Here is an 11,393-nt window from a genome sequence, read left to right as displayed (position 1 = left end):
CCATAAGCATTTGATACAGATGGTCACTCCCTTCTTCCTTTGTTGTCTTCAGGGACATTGCTCTCTGCAGGTTTCCTCTTATCTCAGTGGCTGCTCTCTTTTCCCTCCTTTCCTGGCTTCTCCTCCTGAAGTCTAAATGTTGAAGTGCCTTGGGGCTTATTCTTTGACACTCTTTCTTCTTTTTTTTAAGATTGGCCCTGAGCTAACATCTGTTGCCAATGTTTTTTCCTTCTTCTCCCCAAAGCCCCCCAGTACATAGTTGTATATTCTAGTTGTAGGTCCTTCTAGTTGGGCTATATGGGACGCTACCTCAGCATGGCTTGATGAGCAGTGCTAGGTCTGTGCCCAGGATGCAAACTGGTGAAACCCTGGGCCGCTGAAGTGGAGCACGTAAACTTAACCACTCAGCCATGGGGCCAGTCCCTTGATACTCTTCTTTATCTAGACTTATTACCTAAATCTCATGACTAAGCAATAGATGCTTATAGATGGCATAGATGACAGTTTAAATACCCTCTATAACAGATGAAGATCCCCAAATGTGTCTTGTTGGGCCCAACTTCTGCCCTAAACTTCAGATTCACAAATCCAACTGCTTATTGGACATCCTCTCTGAGATCTCTAATAAATTTCTCAAATTAATACACATGGAACTGAGCTGTTGTTTTTACTCAAGACTGCATCTCTTCCAGGTTTCTCCACATGAAGAAATTGTACCACCTTTCATCCAGTTACTTGGGCCCAAACTGAAAGGTCATCCTCTTTTTCCATTCCTCTTCCTCACCAGCAAGCCATGTCTGCTTCATTCATTCATTAAAAAATATATTTATTGAGTGCATAGTATGTGCCAAGCACTCATCTAAGCTCTTGGGATATCACTGAATAAAATAAAGTTCTCTGCTTACATTTCTAGCAGGGGAGATAATACTTTGGAAAAAAGAAAATATAGATCAAGGTAAAAAGTATCAGGAGCGGGGCCAGCCTGGTGGCACAGTGATTAAGTTCGCACTTTCCACTTTGGCAGCCCAGGGTTCATCAGTTCGGATCCCGGCTGCAGACATGGCACCGCTTGGCAAGCCGTGCTGTGGTAGGCGTCCCACATATAAAGTGGAGGAAGATGGGCAAGGATGTTAGCTCAGGGCCAATCTTCCTCAGCAAAAAGAGAAGGATTGGTGATGGATGTTAGCTCAGGGCTAATCTTCCTCAAAAAAAGAGGGGAAAAAAAAGTATCAGGAGGGCAGGTTGTAGTACTAAACAGAGTGTTCAGGAGGCCTCAGTGAGGTGAAATTCAAGCAAATCCTTGAAGAAGGTGAGAATTTTGGCCACATGGATTTCCAGGAGCACCTTCCCGGCAATAAGAAGAGCTAGAGTGATGCTCTACAGCAGAAGTATACTTGGGATATATGAGGAACAAACATCAAGCAGGCCAGTGTGGGTGGAGTGCCGCGAGTGAGCAAGGCATGAGCAATGGAGAGGAGAATAGAAGAGCAAAGCAGGGGCTGGACTGAGAAGGATCTTTTAGGTCATCTTAAGGATTTGGCTTCTACTCTCAACTAAAATAGAAGTTATTACAATGTTCTGAGCAGAGGAGTGACATGACCTGACATATATTTTAAAGGGATGACTGGGTGCTGTGCTGAGAACAGACAGGGGTGTGGGATAGGGGGAATGGCAGAAGCAAGGAGACCTGTTAGGAGGTGGTGGTGACTCAGCCCAGGGTGACAGTAGTGGAGGTGGTGAAAAGGGCTGGTTTCTGGATAGATTTGAAAAAAGAGCCGGCTGGTTTTGTTAATGAATTGGATGTCAGGTGTGACAAAAAATTGAGGATAACTCCAAGGTTTCTGAACTGAGCAACTAGAAAGATGGAGTTGCCATCAACTGAGACTGTAAAACATATCCCAAATCTGCCCATTTCTCTCCACCTCTACCCCAGACCAAGCCGCCATCTCTCTCCCCTGGACCACCGAAGTAACCTCCTAACTGGTCTCCCTGTCGCCGGCCATCCTCTAGTCCATCCTTCATGCCTACAGTCAGTGGCAGTTCTAGAATATAAATCATTCGCTCAGAACACTCAGAATAAAATCCCAATGCTTTGCCACAGCTTTTGGGGCACTGTATGAACTGGTCCCTGTTGAACCTCCTGATCTCATCTCCCCCAGTCTAGCCACACTGGTCTTCTATTTTTACTTCCAACACCTCAGACTCATTCCTGGCTCAAGGCCTTTGTCCTTGCTGTTCCCTATGCCTGGAATGCACTTCATCCAGATATTCATATGGCTGCTTTCTCATTTAATTTTGGCTTCTGTTTGTGTTACCTGCTGAAAGAAGCCCTATCAATCGTAGTATTGACCTGTTTTCTTCAAACTGTCGCCCTCCAGCCTTTTCCTTCACTTTGTTTTTCTTCAGGGTACTTATTACTCGATTATATTATACATGTACTTATTGTCTATCATCCTCAATAGACCGTAAGCACCATATGGGCAGGGATTTTGTCTTTTTCACTGGTATATCCCCAGCCCCTAATACAGTCCCTGGCCCAGAGTAGGCACTAAAGTATTCACTGAATGAATGTGAGGCTTAAATAAGCCAATGTATATAAACTGAGAGTGGTCCCTGACACAGAGCGGGCAACCAGGACACTACATTGTGAGATTTCTCCCAGCCTCTCTGGTCACCCTTCCTCAGTCTCCCTGTTAGGTTCATCCTTGTGCTTCTTCACTCGGCCATTACATGTCAGCGTTCCTCAAGGCTAAGTCCTAGGCCTTCTCTTCTCCCCTCTTGGCATTCTCCTCCCAGGTGATTTCAGTTAGATTTTTTGGAAAGGTCTATACTAACCACCAAGTCTTGAGAAGCACCCCCAACCATTATTCTCCATATAGTATCCCGTTTATTTTCTTCTTATCATTAGTCACAATCTATAATTACTCATTTGTTTACTTTTGAGAAAAACAGCTCCTGACAACTGGGAACTGTCCTGACACTGACAGCTAGGCCTTGGTGTTGCTAAGAGCTGGCCTGGCGCTCACTTCCAGGCCATGGTGCTCTCCCATTGAACATAAACAATCAAACAGAACACCAACGTCAGGCAAGGTCATTCTGTGACCATGATGAAGTCAGACAGAGTTCGTAATCTTGCCTAAGCACAGACAAAAACAAGGTCGCTGTGCAAAGCATAAAGACTAAACAGCCCTCTCTCACTAAAATGGAAGATGGTTGCTTTTTTTTTTTTTATCAGATACTCCTTTAGCCATATTTCATTCCTCCCCTCTTCTAGATGAGCTTTATTAAGATGAGCAATCATAGAATTCCTCCGACTTCCTAACAACACCCAGTCCAGAACAATCCCTCATTTCCTTGAACGTTCCCCAAGTCACCTGACATAAACCCTAATCCTGTCATTCCTAACCCTCTCTTAATAACCTCTGCAGTTAATAAACTCAACTTTGACTACAGGTGTGCCCTGGTGGTTGTTGGCTGGAGGGCATTGACACTTTCACTGTCTTATTCCTCTATTGAATCACCAAATTTTAGCAGGGAGCAGCTGGTAGAGGATGTTTATCAGACCCTAAGGTTCTCACCTGCTGAAAGTCCAATATTTTGCTTAGCGCATGGCTGCCTGAATAGAATACTTTTCCAAGCCTTGCTGGCAGCTAGGTATTGGCCATAGGACTGTTACGGCCAGTGGCATATAAATTGAAGAGCTCTGTGCTAGCTTTGGGGAAATTTCCTCCAAGATGGCTGGTGTCCTCTGCCCTTCCTCCATCCCGAGGCTCGGAGCATGGATGAGCAAGCTAGAGCTTCACTGTGGACTGTGAATAGGAGGGTCTGATCCCAAGGATTGTGGACCTAAAAGCCGAGGGGGAGGGGGTTTCTGAACATCTGAAGACCTTGTGGCATGATTGTCACATATGCCTTGGACTATCTACCTATTGACTTGTGAGAGATATAAGCTTCTATCTTGCTTTAAGACTAATTTTGGTTTCTGTTACAACTGAACTTAAATGTGATAAACTGGGCCATAGAAGGTGCTTACTATTCACCAAGTGAATCAATGTATCCATGCTCACAGCTTCAGCCACAACCTAAAAGCAGGTAACTCACATTTATGTCTCCAGTTTTAATCTGAATACCAAATCTGTATATCCAACTATCTACTTTCTCTCTCTCCTTGGATGTCTTAAAAGGCAGCTCAGACTCAACCACTCCAAAAGCAAATTAGTGGCATTCTGCCTGTTTTCTTCCAACATCTTTCTTTTTAAATGGCACTTAGTTATGCAAGCCAGAACTACCCCAAAAAACCTAAAATACCTTCATTTTGATCTCTTATGTCCACTTTCCTCCCATCCCACTGCCCAAGCTTATACCACCATCACAACTCATCTGGACTACTGAAGTAACCTTGGCCACTTCAAAGCCTGGCCAGCTCTGTACATTGAGTTGACCTTTTTGAAAAAACCAATCTAATCCATGACACTCACCTGCCTAGCACCCCTCAAAGCCTTCTGTCTTAAGATCCAAATCCTTACGTTCTGTAAGGCCCTGCGTGGTCCAGTTCCTCCTCCTGCCTTACCTCCCTTTTCTGGTCTCTTAGCAAACATCTTTGCCTGGACTACACTCTCCCACCTCACCTCCGGCTTGTCCTTCAGCACTTGGCTCAGTTGTGATCTTCCCAGACATCCTTTATTACATACTCCCCTTTCATCATGTCTCGCTTCTCCACAGCACTTTTGACATGTGTAACTTTACACCTATTTGATTTTCTCATAAACATGTCTCCCTCTTTATATTTAAAACTGATTGGTTTGGGCTCAGTTATCTCTAGTGCCTAGTCTATTGCCTGGCCCACAGGCACGCTACAAATATTTGCTGAAAGATTGCTTTGTCACTGCCACTCCATAAATATCAAACCTACAAACACAGGTAAAATGCTTAAAATATTACTCCATAGGTACCTGACCTTTCGTTTCTCCGTCAAAACTTTACCCGTGAACATAAGGCAGCCTGGTATGGTTAACGCCTATCGGTTAATGGGACCCCACTGGTTCCTTCAGACTGGAAGAAACTCAAGTTTTGCCTTTTTCCATCACTGTGTATGAACTAAATGAATAAACTAACTCTAACAAGAACAGCTTCATCTGCACTTCCAGAGATGACTGGAACACAGGGATTAAAGAAAATGCTTGTTTCCACTGCGTTTATTACTAATATAAAAAAACGTTAAAAAGAAAAAAAATTCATTCTCAGTTCTCCAACGGCTCTCATCCCTCCCTCTTGCCCATACAACTCCTGACCCATTTCCTCAGGGCCAGTTCAAAACTGAACCTGTTCACTGCCGTTTTCACAGAAAACAACCAGTACCAGGGATGTAGGGGAAGAGGGTTGGAAAAGGGCGACAGTACTGTCCAAGTTCCACCCAAAGGCAGGCCAGGTGGAGATTCACAGAATTCAAATGAAAGGGCTGGTGGCCTCACATGACGTAGTCTAACTGAAAAGGGCTGGAGAGGAGATAGGGCAGGCCCATCAGAGACTTCACGGGACATCTCACGGGCCTGGGTTGAATCCAGAAAAACTGACACCAGAAGAATAGGGAGGACCAGGGAGGCAGTCTTGTGGAAAGTTGCACAATTCTCCCAGGTTGGGAGGTGGGGAACGTCTAGAGGGCACCAAGGGCCTCATTCATTTTGGCAGAAAAACTTACGCTAGTGCTGGGAAGTCACGAAAATGCCACAGACACTGAGGAAGCCTACGAGGGGATGTACAGTTGCACAAAGCACAGTGATCACAGACCAGAGCGGTGGGGATCATGCTACCGACGCAGAAACTACAGAATCCAAAAGCAGGGAGTGGCCTTTCAGGGAGTGACTCTGTACCAGTCATCCAAACTTGACCCCAGGTCAGACAACCTGGTGAGTTTCACAGAGCAGCTGACAACATTGGGGGTAGAGGGGTGTCACGTAAAAAGGACTTAAAACAAGCAGCTAGAAGAAGGGAATGGTAGGAAACTGCTCCAGGCCTCTCAGGAATTGAGGGCAATATGGGGCTGGGTGGACAGATGCACAAGAAACAGCACCAAAGAGGTTTCCTGTTCTGCAGTCAGTTGGCGAGGGGAAGAGGATCCAGGAGGCAGTTGAAGGGAGCAACGATGGGGTCCTGAAGGCGAGTCTCTGGAGGCTGGATCAGCAGAAATAGTGCACACCGCGCACCAGTGATGAAACACAACTCTGGACCCCAAATGGGGGAGGTGGCAGATGGGGGTGGGCGTCACTGACTGAGGGTGGTGGGTGGAACAGCCTCACAGTAGCCGTCACAGGGCCACAGGGAAATATATGGCCGCTAGGTCACAGAGGGCTCCTTCCAGCCTGGATGGGAAGGCACAGTCTCACAGAGGAGGTCCATTGACGCCTGGGTGGTAGAAGGCACAGAGGTCCTCATATCGACAGTGGCCCTTTTTGGCAAAGTGTCGGCAGACAGGGCGGTCGGATTTGTCTGTGAACAAGTGAAAATCAAACAGTTTAAAATGCAAGAAAGAACACAAATGTAACAAAAAGCAAAGAGAGGGTGGTCAGATTTCCTACTCCCTACCATTTCTAGATATTTTGGAATGGTGGTGCTGCTTCTGGGAGAAAAAACATCCAAGGCTACTCCTACTTCAAAAGGACAAAGGATAGCCCAAAGGAGAAGAGTCACGGGCATTCTGGGAATTAAGTCACTCTAAGAGTGATGGGTATTACATGTGTACAGGCATCAACAAAGGACCTCACCTTCCATAACCTGGGGTCCATCCTTGGGCGGACAGGTATTCTTGATAAGAGACCAGCTTTTGAGCCTTCGAGGGTTTCTCTGCTCTTTGTGAAAGCCTCCCCTGGAGGGACCCCCATGGCCTGGTCCAGGAAAAGGAGGTTCAGCATTGACTCCCCACCAACCACGACCATATGGGCCAGATCTGGGGCCTAGGCCTCCCCGAATTGGGCCTCTGCCCCGGGGAGGAGGTGGGAGACTCAGTAGTGGTGGAATCATTGGTCCCCTTGATCCCGGAGGACCTCTGTGAAGAGCTAGAGAGAGAAAGAGAGAGAGAGATGGAAAGGTGATCAGTGGCCAGCTTAATCCTGATAGAGAAGCCCTGATTTTTTTTTTAACTTTTTATTGAAGTACAATATACGTACAAAAAATACACCACTTTTAATTGCACAACTCAGTTATCACCAAAGTAAACATATCTGTGTTTCTACCACCCAGGTGAAGGGATAAAGCCTAATTAGCACTTCAGAAGTCCCCCCACTTGTGCCCCTCCGCCCCCCACTATTCCACCCTCCTCCCCAAAGGTAACTGCTATCCTGACTTCTAGCACCATAGGTTAGTTTTTGCCTGCTTTCGAACTTTGCATAAATGGAATCATACAGTCTGCATTCTTTTGTGTCTGGCTCCTTTCGCTCAACATGGTGTTTGTGAGATTCCTCCAGGTTGCCTGTAGCAGCAGTTCGTTCACTTTCATGGCAGTGTAGCATCCCATTGCATGCACACACAACAACTTATTTATCCATTCTACTGATGGTGGACATGTGGGTGGAGTCCAGTTTGGGGCTATAACGAAAAATGCTGCCATGAACATTTTGATACATGTCTTTGTCACACACGTTTGCATTTTTCTTGAGTATATATGTAGTAGAGGTATTGCTGGGTCCTAGAGGACATGTATGCTCGAGTTTAATAAAGTCAAACTGTTTTTTCAAAGTGGTTGTACCAATTTACACTCCCACCAGCAGCTGTGCCATAGTCTTGACCATACTTTGTATTGTCAATCTTTTTCATTTTCGCCATTCTGATGAGGGTGAAAAGTGGTGGTTTTTTTTCAATTGTGGTAAAACATGTAACAAAAAATCTGCCATCTTAACTATTTTTAAGTGTATATCTCAGTAGTGTTAAGTCAAGTGCCATCGTTGTGAAACAGATCTCTAGAACTTTTTCATTTTGCAAAAGTGAAACTTTATGGCTACTAAATAACTTTCCTTTTCTCTGTCTACCCAGTCCTTGGCAAACACCATTCTACTTTGTTTCCATGAATTTAACTACCTCAGATACCTCATACAAGTGGAATCATACAGTATTTGCCTTTTTGTGACTGGCTTATTTCCTTTAGCATAATGGTCTCAAGGTTCATCCATGCTGTAGCACGTGATGGGATTTTCTGCCTTTTTGGGGAAATTCCATTGTATGAATATACCACATTTGGTTTATCCATTCATCTGTCAATGGACATCTGGGTTGCTTCCATCTCTTGGCTATTGTGAATAGTGCTGCTATCAACATGGAAAGGCAAATATCTTTTCAAGATCCTGCTTTCCATTCTTTTGGATATATACCCAGAAGTGGGATTGCTGGATTATATGGTAGTCCTATTTTTAATTTTTGGAGGAACCTCCATACTGTTTTCCACAGTGGTCGTACCATTTTACAATCCCACCAACAGTGTGCAAGGCTTTCCATTTCAAAGCGGTGTGTTTTTAGCTTGCATTTATTTGACGACTAACGATTGAGTTCTTGTTCTCGTGTTTTTGGCCGTTTAGATTTCAGGTTTTATGAGGTGGCTGTTCTTGTCTTTTGCCTATTTTTCTAACAGGTTGTCTAGAAAGAGTTCTTCATATACTCTAGATATGAGCTCTTTATTGGTTATATTTGTTGTAAGTATCTTCTACTCTATGGCTTCTTATTAATTTCTTAATAGTAAGTTCTAATGTAGTTCAGTTTATCAATCTTTCCTTTATAGTTAGTGTGTATTTCTTGTCTGTTTAAGGACTCTTATCCATTCTAAGACCATGAAATATATTTATTTTCTAGAACTATTTGTTTACCTTTTATACTTAGATCTATAAGCCACTTGTATATGGTACGAATAGATCAAATTTCATTTTTTCCCTCACATGAATGTCCAATTAATCCAGCATCATTTACTGAAAAAACCACTATTTCAGTTTCGTCTTCATCATTAATTAAGTGTCCAGATATGTGTGGGCCTTTTACTGGATTCTTTATGCTGTCCTAGTGATTTAAATGTCTATGCTTGTGCCAGTATCACACTGTCATAACTACTATAGCTTTACATTAAGTCTTGATATTCAGAGTAAGCCCTCCCACCTCAAGACTGTCTTTGCATTGTCTCACTCGGATCCTGTGCATTTCCATTTCCAAATAATAATGTAGAATGTTTACTTCCACAAAACCATTATAGGGATTCTAACTGGGAATGCACTGAATCTATAGAGCAATTTGGGAAAAACTGACATTTTTACAACATTGAGTTTTTCAAACTGTGAGTATACAGCATCTCTCCATTCATTTAGGTACAGAATCACTGATTTTTTTTTTATTTTAAAGGATATATTCTCTCTGAGTTTCACTCCCTCCCTTACTCCCTTTTCCAGGAACTAACCAAAAGATCAGGGGGCCCCTTCTTCCTCACCTGACTTGGGGTCACCAGGCTTTCCATTGGCCATGGGGGGAGGGCCCAGAAGGCTGGGTGGTCCTAAGAGTAGACATGAAAACATGGTCATCAGAATGGACTAAAGGACTGATGATCCTGTTCTTATTATGGTTTTCTTCTATTACTCATTTCTTAATCCAACCAGTAAAGCCAGGTATATTCTTAAGGGTGTTAAGAATTCTCACCCCATCTATCTGCCCTTTCCTTCGCAAAGCGTTTTCAGGGTTTGCCAAAAGTGGAGACTCAGTCAAGGGGGATAACGCGGGAAGGTTACCTACAACTCCTTCCTTTCCATTGTTGTTATCCAGATCATCTCAGAGATACCAGAGATAATCCAATCCCTCTCTTTAACTGCCGGCCAATCAGATAGCTTCCCTTCCCTCCCCACCACCCCCTCGCCCTGCCCGGGAGTAGTTTTAGAGAAGACTGCACTTTCACATTCCCTCTGAAAGTATGGTCACAAATTGTCATCCCAGTCAACGAAATCTGCAACCTCTCTACGCCCCCTCTCCCCTGCCATTCTGCGGCTGCGCACACGAGTTCTTTATCTTCTCCCCTGCCTTCTTTAGAAAGCTTTAGCGGCCAGATTGAAGTTGAGGGTTCAAGTAAGAGAACTCTTTCAGAGCTCCATCCCGGACAGCCCCCACCTCCGCCCCAACGCGTGCGCCCTTCCTCCTTCCGTTAGAGCCCCCTCCCCCGCACCTTTTCAGCCCCTAACCCCTCGTCCTGACCGGCTGACAGGCATGTGCACACCCCTCCCGGGCTCCTCACCAATGGGACTCCCATCCTCCTCATCTCCAGTCTCTTCCCGCTCTGGCAGTTGGGGCTGCTGCGGCGGCGGCTGCTGCTGCTGATTCTGCTTCTTTCGTTTCGGCATCGTGGTTGCGGCAATGGCTGCAGCGGGATTTGGAGGGCAGTGAGGAAGGGGCACGCTGGGATTCTGTTTCCGCTTCCGGGGGGGCGGTGGACAGTGAGGTTGAGGCTCCCGCCATTTCACTTCCGGAAGGCTGCAGGGGGCTTTTGAGCGGCCGCATTCTCACACCAGCTGCCTCCCTCAGTCTCTGCCAGGCGTGGCGGCAATCTCAAACCTTCCCTCTGCTGCGTTCCTATAAAAGCTTAAAAAGAAAATTTCTTTCTTCTCCTCTCACCGAAAAAAACCCACAACCGGTTCTTCACAGTGTGCCATAGAGTGGATAGGCTCTCGGGCCAGAAGGCCTGAGAAGAGAGGGCTGTCGCATCCTAAGATCGCCACATCCGGTACCCGGTTACTATGGCAACTGCTGCAGGCACAACTTCGTGCCCTCTGACCTCCCTCCAAAAGTGCCTCTCCCACCTGGATGTCTCTCCTCTCCGGCGCTTACCCTTATCTGTAAACCTGCTCCTTGTCATCGTTCCCACAAGGAATTTGGGTCCCAGCGGGGCGGGACCCGGGACTTTTCAGACCACCATCCGTCGCTCAAGACCTCTGACCTTGCCCCCAGTGTAGCCCAGCAACTTGGCTTCAATCCCGGGACACGCAGTCTCCGCTTTCCACTAAGGTCACACCCGGGGGTTGCTAAAGTAGCTTCTGCGTGTCCACACCCCCTCTCCCCCAGGTGGTAGGACCCGCCCTCCGCTCCACCGCCCCCCTCCAGGTGAGTGGTAGCTTCTCCCCGGCGCGCAAGGTAGTGATGACACGCGTCCCCCCTCCTCCGAGCGGGAGTTGGTAGCGTCCGTGACGAAGTTAGCCCGATCCTCCCACGCGCGCCTCCTTCCTCGCCGCCGCTGCGCCCTCTGGATGCTACTGGCTCTCACGTGCGGGTAGCCCACCCGCATTATCCTCTCGCCTCGTTCCTAGAGGAAAGTGACTGTATTTCCCCTCGTCCGCCTTCCACCTCGGCCGCCAGGGCGAATCGGCCGGGCCCGCCCGCTGACG

General features: G+C 46.3%; 1 protein-coding gene across 3 annotated transcripts; it reads right to left on the bottom strand.

Annotated features, from left to right (window-relative positions):
• Positions 1-5,180: 5,180 nt before the first annotated feature.
• PRR3 (proline rich 3) lies at positions 5,181-10,980 on the bottom strand. Of its 3 annotated transcripts, XM_023624237.2 has the most exons (6): positions 10,840-10,980; positions 10,250-10,593; positions 9,458-9,520; positions 7,399-7,581; positions 6,762-7,052; positions 5,181-6,486 (listed from the first exon to the last, which is right to left on the bottom strand). In XM_023624237.2, the coding sequence occupies exons 2-6, from the start codon at positions 10,353-10,355 to the stop codon at positions 6,380-6,382; spliced, it is 750 nt and encodes a 249-aa protein (XP_023480005.1). In that variant the 5' UTR covers positions 10,356-10,593; positions 10,840-10,980; the 3' UTR covers positions 5,181-6,379. The 3 variants fall into 3 exon arrangements, with proteins under 3 accessions (XP_023480005.1, XP_070100468.1, XP_070100469.1); XM_070244367.1 differs by lacking the exon at positions 7,399-7,581; XM_070244368.1 differs by lacking the exons at positions 7,399-7,581; positions 9,458-9,520.
• Between the last annotated feature and the right edge of the window lie 413 nt (positions 10,981-11,393).

The sequence above is a fragment of the Equus caballus genome, chromosome 20, assembly GCF_041296265.1.
Source record: "Equus caballus isolate H_3958 breed thoroughbred chromosome 20, TB-T2T, whole genome shotgun sequence".
Taxonomy (NCBI): domain Eukaryota; kingdom Metazoa; phylum Chordata; class Mammalia; order Perissodactyla; family Equidae; genus Equus; species Equus caballus.
This window is presented reverse-complemented; position numbering and strand designations above follow the sequence as displayed.